Here is a 21,627-nt window from a genome sequence, read left to right on the forward strand (position 1 = left end):
AGCCTTTTCTTTCTTGTCTAGTTTCTGGAATATGAGTGAAGAGACTTCTTTTTTTTTTTTTTTTTTTGGAGCACTATTTTTAAAGGTCAGACTTGCAATGTTATTATTACAAACTCACCTGCTCGTGTCCTGGACACAGTCCCTGCAAAGGTGGCCATGAGCTTTGTGTCTCGCTTCTCTGTGGAAGATCCCGTGGCTGGAGGTGCCAGTCAAGTATTTTGGGTCCATCTCGAGCTCCTGTTCTCAGAAGAGGGGTCAGTGCAGTGGGAGATGTGAGTGGCAGAGGGATGGGAGGTGATAATCTACGTGCATAATGTTGGAGTCTTAAACTATTTGTCTAATACACTGAAAAAAAGGCTTTCCTAGACAAGCAACATCATTATGAAGCACTTTTTTTCTGGCTGTATCATATTTTCCAAGCCATATTATGCAAAAGTAACACGGTCCTGCTTATGTTTTCTCTACCAAAGTACTTATTTTTCTCTCTTCCCAGCCTCAAAATTGGACATTTTTGTCAAATTGCTGTAGCCTTTCTAAAATGTTCTTCCTTCTTATGTCTTTTTAGTGTCCTCCTTATTCCTGCTATGTAGTTTAGAGGGGAAATAAAAACTCATGTTGCAATTTAATCTATTTCTTTCTGAATGTCATCTATTGTTTTCTGAACTGAATAGTGTGTTCATATTTAGATTTGAAGAAACCCCTCTTTCTGGTGTTGAGATGTAGTGAGGTCAAGAATAGTGGCTAATCTGAATGTATTTATTAACTTAATAATGATTTTAATGGTCCACCTGTCAGTTTGGGTCTGACCTACAACAGAACATTCCCCTGTAATCTAGTTTCTCTGATTTCTGGGTACTTTCATTAACTGTGCACTTTGGAATAAAAAATATTTTCCTTTTCTTTTTTACAAACCAGCAGAAAGGTATTTTTAAAATCCGGCTAGTTTTTTTCAGTTTTATACTAATATTTGATTTCCTTTAAATTTCCTGCAGTAGACAATAACTGAAATTACTCAAGTCTGTGCATGGGCACAAGAAAACATTTATATTATCTGTACTCTTCAAGACACTGACAGCAATATCAGCAGCCTACTTGTGCTGACTGGATTTAGGACTCTGTACTTTGATTTTTTTTTTTTTTTCCCCACACTCTACTTCTAATGTTTTGTATTCTACCAGTAACATTATTTAAAATAGGTTTCTGTAGAGCCAGACCACTAACTATTGATAAAATAGCAGGGCTCTCAAGGCCACAGCTCCATTTCAGATGTTGCTACAGGCTTATTTGCTGGTTTGATTCCCTCTCCTAAAGATAAGTGACAGTGCATCAAAACTTATCTTCATCTCCATCAGTGTCTTGTAGAGCAAGAGAGTTGGAAAGCATTTAATGAGCTTAATGAGTTGGCCAGTGGAGTGGTGTGTGATAGAAAGGAGATAGCTGTCCATTGATTTCTATTTCAGGGAAAAGTGAAATAGGTAAAGCCAGAACTTTGGCCTGTTAACGTAGGTTCTTCCAAAGCTCGTATTTGGCAATCATATGATTAAACTTTTCTTTTGTTCATTCTCTTAAGAAATGTTTTCTAGGTTCCTCTACCATTTTTTGCTGTTGGCAGTGACACCATCCCTCTTGATTTCAGCACTTTAACAGAACTTACTCTGACCTCCTCATTTTTTTTTATTCCATTGGGCCACATCTGATTACTGAAAACAAACACCTGTGTATTTTAATTTGTCCCTTGCAGTCCCAGACCTGTTGTCTTAGTTGTTTTCGTCCTTGGTAGCAACATCATCTTTAGGGTATCTTATTAGAATTCCGGTTTGCAGTTTTGATTTTTTTTGTTGTTGTTTACATGTCAGAGCAGCGTGGTTGCACAGTGGGACATACTGGGGCCAGCTTTTCAGGGACTGGTTTCCATAAACTTCTCCAGTGTAAGATCAGATTATATTGTAATCTTAGCTAGTGGCTTTGATGTATTTTTTCTGTAATTGTAGTAAGTGGAGGATTTAGAGAACAGGTCATGTTACATGCTTCTCTTTTCAAGTATTGTTTGTTATGAGAAGTCATCAGTTCAACAATAAAGCATTTACAAATTAACACTCCCTCTTCCTCTGTTAGGTCTTAGAAGTCATTTTCATTGAATGCAAACTAATGAGTCTTTTGCTTCCCATTGCCTTAGACAACCTGGAGGCTTCCAGTGCTCTTTGCAGTTTAGTGCTGGTCAAATCTGAACGGGATCATATCAAAGTTTTCACACTGATGTGTCTAAGACTGACTTTTGGAGTGGTTTAAACAACAGTAGCATTAGAACAAACAATAAGCTCAAACATCTACCTAGTCCCTTGTATTTGCATTTATTAACTTCCATAGCGGAGATGTGCACATGTGGTTTCTGTTGGGGCATCAAACAAGTTTCTCTTTGGAGATCCCTTCCCTGCTGCCCCTCATGTCCTCCTTTCCTAGGAGGTGATAACAAGGAGAGATGAGCATCACTTCTTCTGACAGAAATGTGTGATGTGATAACACTGTATTTATACCATGTTTTTTTTGCTCTATAACTGCCCTGTAGAAAGAGCTCAGGGAAATGCATTCATGACACTGTTTATCAGGACTAACATGTGAAAGGGAGAAGTTGTTCTGAAGGCATTCAGGTTCTGCTGCCTTGTGAGAGTGACTGAGAAGTTTGTTGTTACCAGCTGACAGTGGAATCCAAAGGGAAATGGCCCCCAAGCAGTCTAACAAAAACCTTTTTTATCCATTAAATAAAAATATTACACCTCAGACAAGTGGGTGGGGAAAGTATTAGGAAGTAATTTAAAAAGCAACTACTGACTTCGAGGGACACCTTGTTTGCAGCAAATCTTAGCTATATCTTTTTTGCAAATATGATTCCTCCTAAAATAGGAAAATCAAAATCACTGTTTACTTCTAAAAGTCTTAACCTGCAATATTGTCAGGGTATGGGAAATTATGAGATTTTTATATATATTTTTTTGCCATCTTGTGCTTTGTTTATAGGATAACACCAACCTTTTTGAGACCTGTGATGTTGAACTTGTGAAAAAGAACGGGCAAAGCCTGGGGATAACAATTGTTGGATATGCTGGGACATGTGATGTAGGTGAGTTCTATAGGTTTTAGTAAGATCTAGGGCAGGGGCTTCTCAAATACCCTTTATTTTCTATGGGGAAAATGGATAGCACTTCTTTGAAACAGCGTAACCTACAAAAATCTATGAAGAAGATATTTGGAGAAATTGCTGCTAAGTGAAATTCAGCCACCATTTTTAAAGAACTGTGATTAGCTTAAAAAAAAATTCCCACTTGACTGCTGGACTGTGAATTTTACCTGCTTATGTTGTTATTGTGTGAGACATTAAGCTGTAACAGACAGTTGCTGTGTGTACAGACTCTAATGCAGTTGGGTTCCTGTCTGTCCTGTTCCTTGTTTTACCCCTGTGGTACATACATGGCACAATTAATTTGGCACATTTTGAAAAGAATTTCAGAAACAGAGTATGGGAAGTCCCGGCTGTGTGTGATGGCTCTGCCACCTCTAGGAGGTGATGTGCTTGTCTTTGGCATATGGCTCTTACAGCAACTAAACTCTGGGAACAGATGAAAATATCTATGCTAGGATATGGGGACATGGAATAATTCCCTGGAGATCCTCTTGTGTTGCTGGTCAGGAATCCCAGACCGATCAGTGAGCACTGGGAACTGGGTTGGGGAGGAGCACGTGTCAGGCAATGGGAAAAGGTGGATTTTGCTGAGCATGGCCCTTCCCCTGAGAGGAAGGTCAGTGTTCAGAAAAGGGTGGATTTGGTGTCAAGAGTCACTAGAATTAAAGATCAACATCTCATATTTTGTGGGAGTTTGTGGAAGGGTTTACTGTTTCAGCTGATGATTGAGGTTTTTGGTTTGTTTTTATTTCCTTGTTCCAATTAGAAGTTAGAATTAACAATCAAACAGCAAACATGATGAAGTACAGCTTTTCTGATTTCCATATTTCTCTTAAAAAAAAAAAATCCCTTTTCATTAAGATTTAAAGTCCTAAATTCTTTCGCTGTAAGATGATGATTGAAGTCCTGATCAAAGTACTTAAGTACATACTTTACTTTTAGCTTAGGTAGTCCTATTGAAATCAAATGCAGCGTGGGTTTAAGTGATTGTGGTTTAAAGCCCGGGTAAGCAGGAGGATGAATCCATGGAGGAGGTGGCCTTTTCTGAGACATTTTAAGGAAAAGATTTTTGATGTCAATGTAGACATACTTGTGTCTGTGCTGTTTTTTCCTGAAGAGATCCTCAGTCATTCTGCATCAAGATGTGTTAGTGGTAACGTGCAAATGTTGGTGGTTTACAGAATCATAACTTTGTGGACAGAAGCAGCATGTGAAAAAGGCTGTAATTAAAAATCTTCATTAGAAAATAAACAAATTAGGTTAGCATAGTGACTTCTTTCTGTTCCTTTCCTGCCAACAGAACCTTCAGGAATTTTTGTGAAAAATATAATACCTGGTAGTGCTGCTGACCACAATGGCCAAATTCATGTTAATGACAAAATTGTTGCTGTAAGTAAAATAGTCTGTTTATATATTGTTGTAGAACTAATACTTCATTATATATCTCAGTGTTAAGAGAACAATGTAGTAAGGACTTTCTAAAATTAATTAAACCTTCTCTACTTTGCAGAGGAAATAATTTGGTGGTTGTATGTGTTTAGGTAGATTTGTAACAGAAATGAGCTTTGCCTTGCTGTGGTTAAAATGTTCTTTTATATTCAAAGGAGTACTAAATAGTAGTTAACTATGAAAGACGCAAGCATTTGAATTAAAATGTTTCAGAGGGAAGAATCTTGGCTTTTGGCCTGAAGTAAGGATGAGCAGCATTAGCTTCTGTTTGAGTTGAATGAGATTTGAGGATGGTTAAGATTTTGCAAGATGTGGCACGCTGTTTATGGTCCTTAATGACTGTGTAGCATAGTGTGAGTACAATCAAAATGTTAATAGTCACAATTCAGCTATAAAACCCCAAGATTTATGTGTAGAAAAACTTAAAACGATTGAATAACAGTGAATTGAATAATAGCCAATTTTGCATTTACAGTACAAGCAGGAATGAATTACACAGCCCTTTTGTTTAAAGAGATAATATTTATAGAGAGATGATTTTAAATTACTTTTAAAATGTGTGCTGTGCCAGACCTGCCAAAGTCAGCTTCTCCTCTGAGAGCAAAAATTGAAACAACCTTATGCTTTTTATCTGCAGTTCTGCAGGAGAAGCCCCTATTGATGCATGATCTAGCAGTGAGGTGAACAGAGCATTTGGGGTGTAAATTAAAACATCTGAATTAATGTAAGAATCGGGCTATTCAGAGGGGATTATACAAACAGTTATGTGCATAGGCTTGTGTGGGGCATGTTGGAAATCCATGAGAAAACGAACAGTGATAATGAACTGAACAGAGTTCGAGGTTGGCTGCTCTTGCTGGGGAGCTTCATCCACAATACTCCTCAAGCTGCTTTTTGTAAGCAAAAAAAATGAAGGGGAAAAACAGTGCACACTTGTGTCAGATTCGTAAATTCTGTTTTGTGGCTGCCCCATGAAGAGAGAAGAAATTACTCTTATGTTTTCTTTTGAAATACATTTTGAAAATATTATCTAATTAGTGAAATGTAACTGATATGAGATTGTTTTGCAAGTATTGCTCTCTTGGGTGAATAATTCTATAATTTCTACACAAAATAATGTGGATGTTGCTTACAGTGTCTGGTGCAGCCTAAGAAGGTAGTATGATTACTATTATGTGATATTATTTTCTTGGTTTAGGTTGATGGAGTTAATATACAGGATTATACCAACCAAGAAGTGGTGGAGGCATTGAGGAACACAGGACAGACTGTGCGCCTTACCTTACTTAGAAGGAAACCTTCTGGTCTTTCTTCAGAAAGACCTTCCGACAGAGGTAATATTTTTCTTTTTTTCAGCAACTGATTTTATTTTTCAGTTAATCTACAGTTACCTAATTTAACGATTAGGACTAGATACCACATGATCCTAGATTTTATAAGGGCACACTGTAGAAAATTAGATATTTAAGGAGGAATGGAAAGAAACAGAAATGAGAGATTCAGGGAAATTGAGTGCAAAACTCCTATGTAGCAAAAAAAAAAAAAAAGTGGTTAGTGAGGTGGTGTTAGTACTTCATATAATTTGCAGCATCTGATTTATTATTTTTCATCTGTTTTCACAGTGCAGCCAACTGTTCCAGCCTTTGTGTCCCCTGGAGGGACTGAAACAAGTTTGGCCACTAAGAATAAGGAAAACAGAGAACAGAAGGACAATCTTCAAAATGAAAAGAAGCAGAGTCTACATAAAACAGGTGGATGGAATATCTTGCAGTGTCTCTTCTGAGTCTTTGGAATTGTCTTTAGTCCATCTTCACTACTGATGGACTGTTGTGGCTTACTCCATCTTTAGCTTTTGCTCTGTAATGCTTTTTATTCAGGTCTCTCTGAACTAAAGATCTACCTGTTGGTTCTTTTAACTCTTCCACCCTACCCTATACCCAAAGTACACTGGCCACAGGTGTGCGGAGGGTGCCTTCTGTGGCATTGTGGAGGTTGCTCGTAATAATGCTGGATAATATTTGCCCCTGTAGCTACCGACCTTCTCTCATAACTGGCTGTCAAGCCGTTTGTTAATGCTGTCTTTGATCACAGTGGTCCATCCAGTTCTCAGCCCATCTAGCAATCATCAAACCCAGGCTATTTCAGATTCCAAATGAGAATGCTGATGTAAATGGTGTCAAAAGCTTTGGTAAAGATGGGATGTAGTACACCCTTCATCCACAGAGCTGTCTTGGCAGTCAGATTGGTCAGTTATTTGACAAATCTATATCAACTACTCCTGATTTGCCTTCTTACCATTTATGTCTTCGGAAATGGATTCCAAGAGGCCAAAGGTGAGACTGACTGGCCTATAATTCTCTGGATCTTCCTCCTTGCATAAAGTTTACCCTTTCCAAGTCATTATTGATTCCCCCTTTGATTGCTGTGTTTTGTTTTGTGGTTTTTTTTTTTTTTGGTAGAGACAGTGGAGTTGCAGCCTTTACAGTACTCTGGAATGAATCTCATCAGCTCTGTAGAGCTGAATACCTCCAGCTCACTGATCACTCTTCCTAGCCCTGGTCCTACTCTGACCTGAGGTGTCCTACTTGGAGTCTTCTCCTGACAGAGAAGATTTGTTCATCCCCTCTGCTGCCAGGGCCCTGAACCAGGTTGCTCAGTGAACAGCATCAGGAGATGGAACTCTGGGAGTTCCTGTTTACTTCCTGATCCAGTGTTTACCTCAGTCACACCTATCTTCTTGCCCTCACAAGTCTCAGGCTCCTGCATCCTTTGTGATGCCCATTAGTTGCAGTTTCCTCTTCTGGTGCTGCAGCAACTCCGTCAGATTCGCTTTCTGAGCTCATCCACTTGGCCTCCTACAACATGTGCCCTGAGCTGGAGCCTCCTGCCTCAGGAGTGGTGATTGAGCAGGGCTTGCTGAAGGATCAGAGGTGGCTGCAGCAACAGGGGCAGGGGATCGTGTCTGGTAACATGTCTCCATTTGTAGGTCATTTTCCAGGCAGGAGCTCAAATTAGGCTTGTGTTTTTAACAGTGAAGGCAATGGAGTGCAGGGACAGGTCGCAAAGGCATGGGCTGCTTTGGGTTTTAACTGAGTTCTGAGTCAAAGTTGGAGGCCTTTCCAGAAGGCGCGCTTCAATTACCCTACAGATTTCTGGGCTCTTCTGCAGAAGCTTCTGGGTGAATTTCTACAGCTTGTGTTGAAGTCAGCATAAATTATCCTTATGCCTTGTGGTTTATAAGACATGTAGATGTAATAGAGCATTCTAAATTATGGCTGTCAATGAATAACAATGTTGCTATGATTGTGGGAGATCTGTCAGTATTAAAGACAACCTGGAAACGAGAGAAATGTAGCAGTTCCCATATTCCATTCTGTTTTAGTTTTCTGTCCAAGCCTTATAACCAGACATCCGTTGTTGTGACTTTTGCATGTTCCCAGAAATAGGAAGCCAAAACAGAGGTGGTTGAGTAGCTGAGACATGAGGTTATCAAAGCATTGTTTTAGCTGCATGAATGGAAAAACATATATTGATTTGTAGTTACAATGGATGAATAACTTAAGGACTTAGCAGTAGGATGTATTTAAGAGTAGGAGAGCCAAGGGGACTTACACTTGTTATGACAGGGACTGGAAAAGAGCAACCCAGGGTATCCTGTGTCCCTTGCCCAGTCCTTTTTTGCTGTGGAACTTCCAGTGCATCAGGTGTTTTTCTACTGAAGTGAACAGTATTTCTGTAGTCAGTTCCTGGCTACTCATGACTGGGTTATCTTGTGTCACAAGCTGCAGTGTCTGCCCTGATGCAAAGAGAAGTTTCCAATTAATTTGTTACCTAATACCTAGTGCTGTGCAAATATGGTATACCAATGCCAGGATCAGTTTATGCCAGGAACTAAATTGTTTTACCTGGCTTGAAGTTAATAAACTCTATTAGTCTCAGGGTGTGTTATCTAGATATGCCTTAGTGGTCCCCATTCTGCCAGTAATCAGCTCGGATCCAACTGTATTCCTGAGCCTTTTCCATAGCAGATCCAAACTGCTTTGGTGTGGATCTGCTGCCTCTCTATAAATACTCCAAAGCTCTCAGTTCCAAAGGAGTTTGTAACCAAATTGTGTGTATGTGAGTGGCTCCCCTTCAATTCTAGTATTGTCCAAATCTTGTCATCCCCTTCCTTGGAGCTCTGCGGAATGTGATGCAGGTACACCTGGGTCTGGCAAGGACTTTATTGCCTGGAATCTGTAGCTACTGTGGGACCAGTGTTGATTCCTTGCAGCATGGTCTGTCCTCTGTCTTCTAGTGCGTTGAGTGGCAAGTGTACTATGAGATTTTTCTATTCTCTTGAGTATCCAAGCTCCTCTTACCCTGGAGAATACAGGGTAACATGTTTGTATGCACAGTGTGTCTTGGGGTACCTGAATTCAAACACTGAAGATCCTGGGTGTGCAGTTGGATACTGCCTGTGGTACCATCCAGTGGTGCTGGTCCTCACTGGGTCAGCAGGATAATGCAGTGGGCATAGCTTTGAAGGTGGGTAATAAATCAGCAGCATTTAACACAATGGTAAGTACCATTGTTTGATTAAAATGGGTTTTTTCATAGTGAAAAACCACTTTAAGTTACAAGGGTCTGCAAAAGCTTTATGTGACTATAAAATGTGGGTGTGTATCTCAGTGAAAAAGTTGAAATACTTAGTTGCAAATTTTACTAGTACTGAAATATGGTGTATAAGATTTCACCTTGAAATAGAATTTAATGGCCAGGTTTAAATTCCAAAGGTAGGTGCTTATTTTGGACATGGTGATGGGCACTTCATTCTAATGGTGCTAAAGTAAATACTGCTAATTTAAGGCTCTGACTGAACTCTGGAAATGCTTTTAGAAGTTTAATGTAAAAGGTATGTTTTATAAAATATGCATTACTTCCCTTTAAGCCCAGCTGTGTGAAATTCTTATGATATTGTGTTTCCTGGAGAGGTATTAAATAGTAATTCTGGCCAGGGAAGACTCTGCTTAAGCAGTTTTGCTACAAAGGCAACATGGTTTAGGATGCAAAGAGCACGAGGCCTGAAACTTTCTGCTAGCAGACAAGAGACAATTAACTTAACAGCTGCATATGCATGACTGCAGACTGGGCAGAACTACTTTATTTTGCTTTACAGCACCACTCCAAAGCCGAAGATGTGATGATGCTGCTAGTCAGGAGCTTAAAGATGGGGCGGGGGGGGACACAAACAGTGGAGTAGATAAAGATGATATGTTAACAAAGTGCACTGGAGCATAGTCTACATCCTTGTACAGTAAGTTGGTGAGACGACGAAGTTGCAAAAAGAAAAGATCCCTGTTTTGAAGATGCCAGCAATTTTGACTAGGAAAGATGATCTTTGCAACACACTTAGGATTTATCCTTGACACTTGCTAATTAGGAGTGGAAAACTGTATGGAAGTGCGGGCAGAAGGAAAGCTGACCCTGCAAAGTGTTTCCATTTCTGAGGCCTTGTACATTCTAGAAGATGTGGTGTGTATCTCAAGTCATGAGAAATCTGACTGGAAGAGAGACTTCAGAAACTGCCATGTGGAAAATTTTTTTGGGGAAAAAGGAGCATTTTATGTGAATTGAGTGATACCACTGGAATCAAATATATTTAATCCAAATCCCTCCAGCCAACATTTCCACAGTTCTGAGGAAGTTACAGGCGGAGACTTCAAAGTGTGTTCCAAAGAAAGAAAAGAGGAAACTTCAAATGGAGATGGGTGTCAGCACCTGCTCTGAACAATTCATAGATTTTGATAATGTGTTTTGGAAGTGACAAAAAAAATCTGTATTCAGCCAACTGAACACAGCTCACAGTTACTGAGCTGAACTTTGAGCTTAACTCTGATTCGTTACTCCTGGTGAACCTTAAAATCTGTATAGGGCTGCACAGGGGATTGCAGGTGCTTAGGGCCTGGATGTTCATGTTATGACTTTATAATAGCAGAAAAAAAAAAGACAAGAATTTCTGTCCCTTTGTATTTCTGCAAGTAGGAGTAGGAAATGCACCGGTGTTCTGGTTTTGCTGCAGTTGGGAAGAAAAGAGAGCGATCGGCCTGTGCTTCATTACAAGGCTCATGAAGAAGACTTCTTAGAAAGTTCAATTAAATTTGAATGGAGGAGAAAATTCTCAACTCACAGCTGAGAATTTTGGGACAATTTGTCTTCCTTTTTTTTTTTTTTTTAAGGAGAAAGTTTATTTCAGAGAGCACTCTGGTCTGTATTTACAAACCCACGTTTTTATTCTTGGTGGAGTTTCTTTTTGGTGACCGAAAAGAATTATCTGAATTGCAGGAATCCTTAAATATCTATATTTTCTTGAGTCTGTAGGTTAAAGATGCTCTTGATATTTCCAAGTGAAACCTCAGTTGTTGGGCTCTGAAGAATGGGGTTTCTCAGTGCAGATCAGACAGAATTTGGCTATCTGGCATGACAGAAAGTGGAAGAGAGAATGATGGGTTATGTTATTGTAAAGTTAACTCAAATCTTTGTGTTTGAAGTTATAAAATGATGTAATGAGGATTGTATTGCACAGCTCGTGTTTTATCTTTGCAGTCTATGAAGGTGTTGAAAGCAAAACCAGCTTGACATTCCATTTGTGTTGGCTTTTGCTAGTAGGTGGGCTCTGAGCTTCTCTTGGTGTCTTCAAAATCCCCCGGTTGAGTTATTTTACTCGCTGGTTTCTGTGCAAGATTTGAGATTGTGATTTACATTCTAAATTTCATGTGACACATCAGCGATATTAAGTGGTCTGTCCTTGTCTAGACATCTGACAAACTATTAGCGTCATTTGGGTAAAAAAAACCCAACCAACCAACCAGTTTTTGATAATTCAGACCCCAGTTGCTGCTGCTGTAGCTGCTGGATGGAATTTGCTTTTGAGCTTGATTCTGAGCAGTTAAACATTGCGTGGAACTTTATATGTGCGCTGAGCTCCTGGCCGAGGTCAAACGCGGGGCAGCCAGTCATTTTATGCTGTCTAGCTCTGTCAAATTGTCTTACACGAATGTAATACTGCCCTGGTTGCATAAGTAAGAAAGCTGCAAAGATATAAATGTCAAGATAGCCAAGTTCCCACGGAAGGCTGGTGTAGAACTGGAGCTTATATTAAAGCTCATGTTACTTAGTGGCCTAATTAAACTAGACAAGACTTTCTACCTGCCAAATAAAGTCTGTGGCTGCATTGTGCTGACGCGGCCCCTCGATAACAGCAATATCTTGTCAGGTGTTTTGCTTCTTCAGGGGGTTCATTTTGGTGGGAGATGATGCCTCCCTGGAGTGGCAGGCATTTTTACAGCAACAAATTATGAAGTTGTGTGAAATTTGTTTTGCAGCCCAAAGGAATGATTTATTTACAGTACTATATGGTACAGAACTCACATCTCATCAATGCAAGCGTCACCTCTTCTGCTTCTTGGCTGAATAAATCACACAGTAGCTGACATTTTGCATTGTTTTCCTTAGAAAGACATCTTTGATTTGTGCTGTTTGATAGACTTGGTTTAATGCACTTTCCTTTTTGGGATTATTCCCTGTAATCTTTTATTTACACTGAATTTTTATTGGCGTATTTAGAAGTAAATGTACTTCTGAATGTATAATATCCTTCTAAATTTAATATTCACTTTCATATTTAGGAAGAGTCCCATTCCCTCCAGCACAAGAGCTGAAATCCAAGTGGGAAAACCTGCTGGGACCCGAATATGAAGTTATGGTATGTTATCTTTCAATAAACTAAACTCACGTATGTTATTTCTTTAAATTACAGATCTGTGAGCTTAGCAGTACAGGCTGTTTATAGAATCATTTAGTGTATGGAACAGATCAGTAACATCAAATTTTGTTTCCCATAACATCAAGGCTGAAATATAGGAGTGTTATAATGAGTATTTTTTTTTTAATTCTGTTTGTATAGATACTGTTGTTGTACAGATACTAGACAGGAACAGTGATTTAAGAAAGTTAACTGTTCTTTTAAATTGGCATCATAGCAGCCACTTAAAAATATGTGGCATTTTTATTATTTCATTTATGATCTATTTGTTTTATTGTGCGCTTGGTAAAAAAAGGCTCAGGATAGAGCTCCTGTGTTTGCAAAGTATCTTAGAATTTTATTACAAAAATGGAAGAGTGATTTTTAAACGTGCTGGGAAAACAGGAAGTAATTCGTGGTGGAGCAATTTTGTGGTGCCAGTGTCTATTAGATATTTCTTCACCTCATAATAAATAATTGCCAAGAAAAATATTGTTTTGATGAATCATCATAAGGAGTTGACTGAAATTGTAATTCACTACTGCTATCCAGTGCTGCGTTAGCCAGTGAGTACAGATAAAAGACTTTCTTTCCAAAGACCTAAAAAATTCTCACCGCCACCAAGAAAATGCCCTGTTTGTCTTTGCAATGCTTGTCCAGTTGATTTAGAGACACTTATTTTTACTACTTGGAGTAGCCATCGTTCCAGTCGCTCCACTGGAAGATTTAAAGTAGCTTTAAGAATTGCCTTGAGAAACTCGTGGCTCCTCTTTCCATTAGCACTCCTTTAAGATCTGAAGTTCGTGTAGGATTATGTACATGATGCAATAAATCTGTTCGGCTGCCCACTTCAGTTGCTCAGTATTCCCATCCTCACATTTCACCAGCCTGATATTGCTTCCCTTAGCACCATTGCAGTTCCCACAGAGGACAAAAAGCTGCTTAGTTTGTGAAACCGGCCCTTTCTGGTTCTTCTTCAGCTGCTGCCAGTAAAATGGCAGGAGTGAAAATGTTAATGGTTGTTCCTTTTAAATAATAGAAGAAAACTGTTGTAGCACCCCCTTTTTGAAAGTCTTTTTTTTTTATTTTGGTTCTTCCAGTTCTTGTCGCCTGTACCTACCTCTAGTCTTGGCTGTGTTCCATTACAACATTTGGTTTGATTTCAGCCTGATGGTTCCGTCCCTGTTTTGCGTTACCCTCCCACACAGCTCCTAGAAAGTCACCCTGAAGGTGCCTGCGGGTTTGAGTGTCCTCTCTGAAGTATTTATCTTCAGATAAGCCAAAACAAAAAGTTGAGGCTTAGCATTGTTTCCTAGATACTTTGTTAAACTAGAAATTTTCCAAGGAGCTGAAAGCTACCTGACTTTTTGCAGCGCTTTGTATTTTCCACATCTAATGAGTGTAGCAATCCTCCCAAACAGATTGAGCTTCAGTGTCCCCAACTCCATCCCTGGGCTATAGAACACCATGGATGTCATCTTATGTGTAAAATTGGAGTAAATTACCTTCTAAGGTTACAGATAAATTATGTTAAGGAAGAACATTACAAGAAAACTGGTGGTGAACATAGTTGTTTTATTAATATTAAAAAAGAAGAAAACTGACAGGATTTTTTGTCACTGTTTTAACTAATCCACTTTGCATTCCAATTTGGTAATTCAACTCATGTATTTCAAGCCATCTTAGGAACATGCTGCAGAAGGGGATGGTTTAGTCTAGATATTAGATGGCTGTACTATAGCCTGAAGGAATAACTTAAGCTATCGTACTCTTCAAATTCTGATTGGCAAGTCAGTTTGGGTATTTGTGTCAAACATAATGGCATTTTGTGCTTATACGGGATTACTGAACTTGACTAAAATCGGCACTCGGGCTTTGGGAATAGGATAATATTGGAGTCTGCTAATAGTGCATAATCACCACATTCCTAAATGTAAATGTTGTGTGTCTGAAAGATTTTCCAGCATTTGTTTTAAATTATTTTGCATCAATGTGACTTTGTTTCAGTACAGTTTGTTTTGTTCATCTTTTTTTTTTTGCCAGAATTCATAGTTCTGGTAAAGTCTTTAATGTCCTGCTATTGAAAAATGTTATGATGTACAATTTTTAGGTTGTGAATGTGGATATGCCCATCACGGATGATTCGGAACTCCAGAAGTACTCAAAGGTATGACTTACACCGTGGTTTCCTTCATGGTATATTTGATTGAAATGGTCTGAGCAGAAATGAATTTCAGTTTTGCCAAGAGTTTCGAGAGATTTTCAAGATATGTATGTTAATATCGTGCAAAAGAGGTTTGTGGAGTTGATGTGTTTATGTACTTGTGGGGATGTCTCGGTGAAGAAAGGCCAAAAATTCATAGTCAGACATGGCTGTGAGGGACTGTTGGGGATCCATGAATTGCTCCTTTTACTTGAATATCCAGAATGAATTTGGAACCAGAAGGACACTCAGTGTTTCAGCTTAAGTAATAAGCCAGAAAATGGCTGAGCTGAAGGAGCAGATACTGCCGGTCATCTCTTCTCCCCACATTGCCATGATTTCTGCTGCCTCGTCTGGGTAGTGTATCAGTTTTGTCTTCGGCTTCCTAATTTTAGCAGACCAAAGACACTCGTGGTTGGAGATTCCCTAGAGGAAAATTCCAAATTAAGATGGCCCACTGGGAAAAGGCAAATACAAAAATCAGAGATTTCACCTTGCAGAAACAAAGGATGCTGGTATTATTGGCGATTTGCAGAGGATGTTTCAGGTATATTTACTCTCCCTCAAAGTACTGTAGCTCTCTAAGGAGTAAGACAGCTACTCTTGTGATGAGTTTTTTATGGTGATTATGGAATTTCTTTCAGTTTTGTTGAAAACTCACCTTTTGGGTAGGATAGACTTTAGGTAGTCCTTTTCTTTGCATTTTTTACAATATGATGGCATTATTTTAGAATACAGTTCAAACTGTCTTTTCCTCTAAAGGGCAGGTTGTTTGTTTTTGTTTGTGCTAATGGTTTCTATAGTGAAATTGTGGACACTTGTGCTGTAACGCAGATGATATCACTATGAAGACTGAATCATCTTACTGTGCGATTTTAGTTTAATTTGGTTGGCCACTGAATCTTAAATGTGTTTATATTGTGGTAGATAAAGATGTATATACGTGCTCAGCCATACTTATCTTTTGGCAGCTATTACCCATCCACACTTTAAGATTAGGAGTCGAGCTTGACACATTTGATGGACATCATTATATATCATCGATTGCTTCAGATGATCCAACTGCAGCACTTGGTCTTCTGCAAGTGGAGGATGAACTTCTAGAGGTAAAAAACCCCACTCCCCCCACCCCAAAAATAGAACTGATAAATTTCCTGTTTGCTTAGCCCTCTTAAAAATGCTTATATTAAATTCTAATTTGGCTGCTGTGTGTGCAATAGTGGTATTAGGAGTGAGTTGTGGAAGCATTTGGAGTAGTGTTTTGGAAGTCACATTCATGTTCTTTACTGTTCCATTCCCCCCCTTTATGGACAAAATGTCAAATTCTTGTGCCCTGTTAGTGATTTCATGCTTTTTTTTTTTCTGAAATGTTTTAATATGGCTATGCAGAATTATAAGTGCAGCGATAACATTTGTGTTCAATGTATTTGTATCTATCTGCAGTCCTGTAGCTCAGCCTTTTGAGCAATTTGGCCTTAGTGTTTGTGGTGGATAATCTTAATATTTGTCAGTACTAAAAAATTTACAACCATCCTGAAGTAGTGGTTCCTGTTACACCTAATAACTTACTTGTTGAGCGTTGAAAGTCCTTTGTCCATGTGAAGTGGTACATCAGCCTGTTTAAATATGTATAAAGAGATATTGGGGCAGCTTTGAAGTTATCAGAATCAGACTGACCTGTTTGCTGAGGAAGATTTATTTGATAAAATTAAAATTATACCCATTTAGTGTGTGTGGATGTATGTATATCTATCAGTATCTCAGCCTACAAGTGAAAGGACAATTTCCTATTGAATAGCTGTTCTTTGTGAAATATTTCAAATTTGGTTTCTTTTTTTTTTTTTTAGTGGATGAATTTTAGTGGACGATTTGAATTTTTTTTTAGTGGAACATTTAATTGACATCATTGGGAGCAGAATTAGGCTTTCTGAAAGATTAGTTTGTTAGGTGTACAGCTCTCTTGCTTTTACTCGTTGTTTACCCTTTAACATCAAAAATTCATACTGATATCACTAAGACCTAAAACATTTTCTTCAGTTATTGCTTAATGGAAGAAATTTTGATTCCTAAAGGAAGGAGTAATGGAATGCTGGAATTGTTGTTTAAATTCCTTGGCCACTAAACAAAAAGTTGTATACAAAAAGCAATGATAGTGCTGTAGAGTCACTTAGGAAACTTTAATTGTATATACTTAAGTACACAGTAATAAGTAAAACTTACAATTAAGTTCACAGATATGTCCAGACCTAGTGTGCATGAATTTATTTCTACTCTGTAGCTGGAAAAAAAACCCCAACAAAATAAAAATGTGCTTGAGGGCTAAAGCTATATATGCCAGGTTGAACCCAGAGTATGTTTTTGCAGCCAAGTTATAAATCCCCTTAAAGTAGGGTTTGCAATGGAAAAAGTGACAACTCCATTCCCTAAACAAGCAGCTCTACCTGGGCCTGATACTGTTGGGATTAAAAAGTGATCAGCAAGGAATTTTTCTATAATATATAGCGAGGTTGAATGTTGATTATTTTTAATGATGTGTTTGAATTATGATAGAAAATGTGGTATTTTCTTTTACTTTTCCCCTAATTTTAGTTAATTTCATTGTGTTCTTTTTTAAGAGTAAATTGCTTCCTTGTGTCCTTCTAGGTTTGTTATAAAATTTTGCTCACTCCCATTTGATGGCACAAGTAACTGGGGCGGTGTGGTGAATGAATGGGCTGTAGGGCACCTTGTGTGCTGATTTTTGGCGGCTGCAAAAGCAGAAATGGGACCCCCTGGGTCTGCCCCATCAGTCCCAGTACGCTGAGGTTTGCTGGGAACTCCCCACCACGCTGCTGCTCTCAACGCATTTAAAAAATCCTTATGCATAGATACTTCTGCTTAAATAATTAACTAATGGAGGAGCCTGATAGCTCAGCGGTTGCTGTAATTCTTGCCGAAAAAACCCGTAGCTGTTTGTCTTATGGCTTTGGAGGCCGGTTATGCCGCTCTCAATTTTCCTCCTTGGCTGGGTTATAGTGTGAGGGGGAACTCTGTGTTTCCCAGCAGTACGAGCTATATTTATACTGTAAAAAGCACAAGGGAAAGGGGCGGGGTGGGGGGAAGAGGTGAGGAGGAAGAAAGTGGTAGTTACAGTGAGATTGTGGGGAGGTTTGCACAAGATTGGGTTCCTCTAAAGAACATGGAAATCTGGGAAGTACTTGATGAGGCTTTGCCTCAAGTCTGCAGGTACAGAGGTGTATATATTGTATATTTATGTGCTATATTTTCTGTGATCAGATGGGTGTTCATCTGCATTAGCATTGCAGTTTGGGTGTGAAGTATTGAAGAGAATCTCCAATTGTCTCCACTTGTGCTGTGGTTCATGTTGTGGAGTGGACTCAGGTGATGCGTTCTGGGTTCCTAAACTGACTTTGAGCATTAGATAATGAGAATGGACTTCAGAGAGCCTGAAAAAGCCCTGAAATACACATACTGTTGGGATTCAATCCGTAGCATGAATCGGGTGAAACCTCTGCTCTTTTGGGGCTGTGCTGTTACCACTGTGGATGATGGTCACTTCAGGGACACCTACTGGCATTCTGCTGTCCTTATATCTACAGATAGTGCTGTGTACCCTCAAGATATTGCAGATTGATGAGGATGAATCACTGTAGTTTTAGTTTCCTCATGAAGCATAACTGCAGAATCTCATTTTAAAGTAGCGTTATTATGTATCCATCTGCCTTTTTTTTTTTCTTTTAAGTCTGTGGCTTAAAACGTCCGTTAACAATGACCTTATAGTCTTCTGTTGTCACTCAGGATCTAAAGCTTATGGGATGATAAGCTTTGACCCTTGTCAGGGTTTTCCAATTAATTGCTTACCGTAATCACTTGCTTTCTTACTATATAAACATTCTTGCATGTTTTCTGTAGTATCTATTTCAGTTTCAACCATTTTGTTGCTTTTTAAACAACAGACAAAGCTGCACTAGTTCTGTCTTCAAGGTTTTGATTAGAGCTCGAAATCGACTCTTAAAATATTTTTGGAAATTAATATTCTTTTAACTTCAAACACATAAGCCTAATGCTAAAAAAAATCCACAACAAAACTGCAGGTGAGAATGAGATAATCCTGAGAAAGATTTAGGCCAGGAAAAGTCATGAGCAGAAAACCAGTTAGAGGAGGCTCAAGAGAGCAGAGACATGATGTAGCAGTAGTCACAAGATCTTACAGATGAAGTTTAAATCTTACAGGAACACATGTATGCTTCAGAAGCATATGCTAATAAAACTAGGCAAGCTTTGCCAGAATCCCTTGGTAAAATTAGACTTCCACATTCGGCTGGGGAAAGACGTATGAAAATAAAAACAAAGAATAATCTGGTTGATATCGTTTTAATTATCTTAGTGTGGATGTGCATTTCCCTTTCTGTGTAGGTCAACGGTGTTCAGCTGTATGGCAAATCACGGCGTGAGGCGATCACTTTTCTGAAGGAAGTGCCACCCCCGTTTACGTTGGTTTGCTGCCGGCGGCTTTTTGACGATGGCAGCGAGTCTCTTGTGGATGAGCCCACCCTGGGAGTTACCCCTCCAGAACAAAAGGTAAACTCCTCATGTCATTCAACTATATTTGACAGTGACTTTTTGAAAAAGCTGCATATGTTTCTGAGAAAGTGATTTAGCTTTCTAAAGTGTCTGTTTCCCTTTGGCTGTTCCATCCAGACCACTTTTCAGTCTTAAATAACATTTCCTAAAATGTGTAGCTATATGAGGCAGTTTTGTATTAAATTGTCATATAAAGCTGCATTTTCCATTCACTTTGGGCTCGTAAGGGACAGCTGGTGTTTCAGTGAAAGATAGTTCATGTTTGCAACACTGGTACTTTTGCTACAGTTTATACAGGTTGGCCATGAGAAACTTCATTGTACTATAAATACAAGGTAGGTAAATCACTGAGCATGCTGACTATGTACATCCCATTCATCATTCTTACACTTAATAGGTGAGTGAAAGCTCTGAATTACCCTAAATCACATCCTTGCCCCCATTAGCTGATTGCTTCCATGTTCTGAGCAGGTTTTTATAGAACTGGAAAAAAACCCTTAATGTTTCTTTCCATTGCAGAAGCTTTAAAGTCTCAGACTAAAGCTTGACACTTGTAATGGTTGTTCCTATTTATAAAAAGTATTTACACCTTGATTTCTTGTCTTTTCTGATATTTTCTGATCTAATTTCCTCTAAGGGGGAGTTAAATAAGAACTATGGATGTTTCATGGAAGAATAAGATGTCGAGTATTACACCTTTTTGGAAAAGGCCGTTTCTGTTTCAGTAGAACTTGTTGCACTGTGGGTTTTTTTCTGGTTGTGTTTTACTGAACATTTTCCATGTGCATCCTTCAGTTACACATCTTTGCCATAAGGTGATACTGAGAGAAGAGAGGTTGCCTTCTCCTTAGAGCAATCTCACAATTATTCTGCTTCTTTTTGTCAAAAGTATCAAGGAAGAGTGTGTGGAAGAGAAGCTTCCTTTTGTCTCCTGGCAGTGCTCTGTGAAATAGGCATATTTGTCCAAAGAAATAAGGTTAAATCAGTGCAAAGGTAATGATATAAGGTTTCAATGGGTTTCTTGGGACATCACGCATTGATACTTGGTAAAGATTGTATTGATAAAATACCAGTAATGTTGAAACATGCATTTTAAGTTAGACAACAAAAGATGCCTTTTTGGAAGATGTGTTTATGAAGTTGTCTTAACCCAACAAAATTGAGTAACTATACCTCTATCTTTTACACCTTAGCACAAAAATTGTGAAAGAAAGAGCTTTTTTTTCAAATTAGATACTGTTTGTGTAGTTACAATATAAGAATTTTTTGTTCACATATTTAATGTCACAAGGATCAGATGTGCCTGATTGCCTGGTCTTTCTCTTGGCTGTTTGTGGTTAAATCTTTTATGCTAAGATATTTATTTTTCCTTTATGCATCTAATGGGACAGATGAAGTTCATCAACATGTAACAGGTTAGTAATATTATATAACAACTAATTTGACTAATACATGGATATTTTTATGCCAGGTAGGGCACTGATGCTCAAAACATGTAGGCGGAGTCCCAGGAGAGTATCTGAGGCAGCAAGCTGGAGAAAACTGGATGCATAATGTTCAATGAAATTGTAATTCCATAAAAGGCCATATTTTAGGGCACGTGCGAGCCATTAATGATCAAAATATTTAGGGAACAGTGTTTGTAAAGAACTGGAAGAATAGTATTTGAACTAGGGCTTTTATTTTTCAGGTGAAACCTGAGGAAGACATTAATCCTGAGGAAGAAGGGGAATTAGCGTTATGGTCTCCGGATGTGAAGGTTATTCAGCTGGAGAAAGACAAAAATGGTTTAGGATTCAGCATTTTGGACTATCAGGTATACTCTTCTGTATAACTAAATACTAAAAATCCCTCTGATCCTTTGTCTTGTGTGGTGCCTTAAAATGTTTTGTGATGTTGATTTATGGGGTAATCGGCTTGGAATTGTGTAGAGAAAAGTAATTTATTTTGAGGCCAAGTCTATGAGTCTAGTGTAGAGCTTGTTCTAAACTGGTCTGATTATCAGATGTGATAAAGTGCAAAATCTTTAATCAAACTCTACCTTATAATTCTGAGTTTAATGGTTAAATGTTGGGGGGAAGTTCAGTTTTGTTTTATTTTTGTTTTAACTTGGAATGACTTTTCAACTGTGAGAGTGGCCAGCGAACTTTCTTAGGTCTTGCAACATCATTTCCGATGTAGCAAACTTAATGAGTCTTTTTGCTTTTTTCTCCCCTTGTTGCCCTAAATTTCCTTTCATTTACAAATAGAGTATAGACCCATTTGTAATACATTGAATACATTGAATTTATTAGCATAAGAATAGAGATTAAAGAACCTAATTAATAATCTTTCATTTACACTTCTCTGTTAAAACTATTAAACCAGGATGCCAGAGATATGGGTGGAATTTTCAGGGGGTGAGGGGGGTGTTAGAGGGGCAGCTGACTT

At 38.6% G+C, this 21,627-nt stretch overlaps 1 protein-coding gene across 1 annotated transcript in view; it reads left to right on the plus strand.

Moving 5' to 3' along the window:
• PATJ (PATJ crumbs cell polarity complex component) overlaps positions 1–21,627 on the plus strand; it is a gene marked incomplete at its 3' end in the record, with an annotated part of 146,559 nt that overhangs the window by 18,157 nt on the left and 106,775 nt on the right. The window contains exons 9-17 of the mRNA XM_080348732.1: positions 3,016–3,118; positions 4,479–4,567; positions 5,826–5,961; positions 6,250–6,378; positions 12,295–12,371; positions 14,521–14,577; positions 15,585–15,719; positions 19,030–19,194; positions 20,888–21,013. Of these exons, the coding sequence (XP_080204858.1) occupies positions 3,016–3,118; positions 4,479–4,567; positions 5,826–5,961; positions 6,250–6,378; positions 12,295–12,371; positions 14,521–14,577; positions 15,585–15,719; positions 19,030–19,194; positions 20,888–21,013 (1,017 nt within the window). The remainder of the gene's footprint in view (positions 1–3,015; positions 3,119–4,478; positions 4,568–5,825; positions 5,962–6,249; positions 6,379–12,294; positions 12,372–14,520; positions 14,578–15,584; positions 15,720–19,029; positions 19,195–20,887; positions 21,014–21,627) is intronic.

This window comes from Nesoenas mayeri (genome assembly GCF_963082525.1).
Source record: "Nesoenas mayeri genome assembly, chromosome: 8".
Taxonomy (NCBI): domain Eukaryota; kingdom Metazoa; phylum Chordata; class Aves; order Columbiformes; family Columbidae; genus Nesoenas; species Nesoenas mayeri.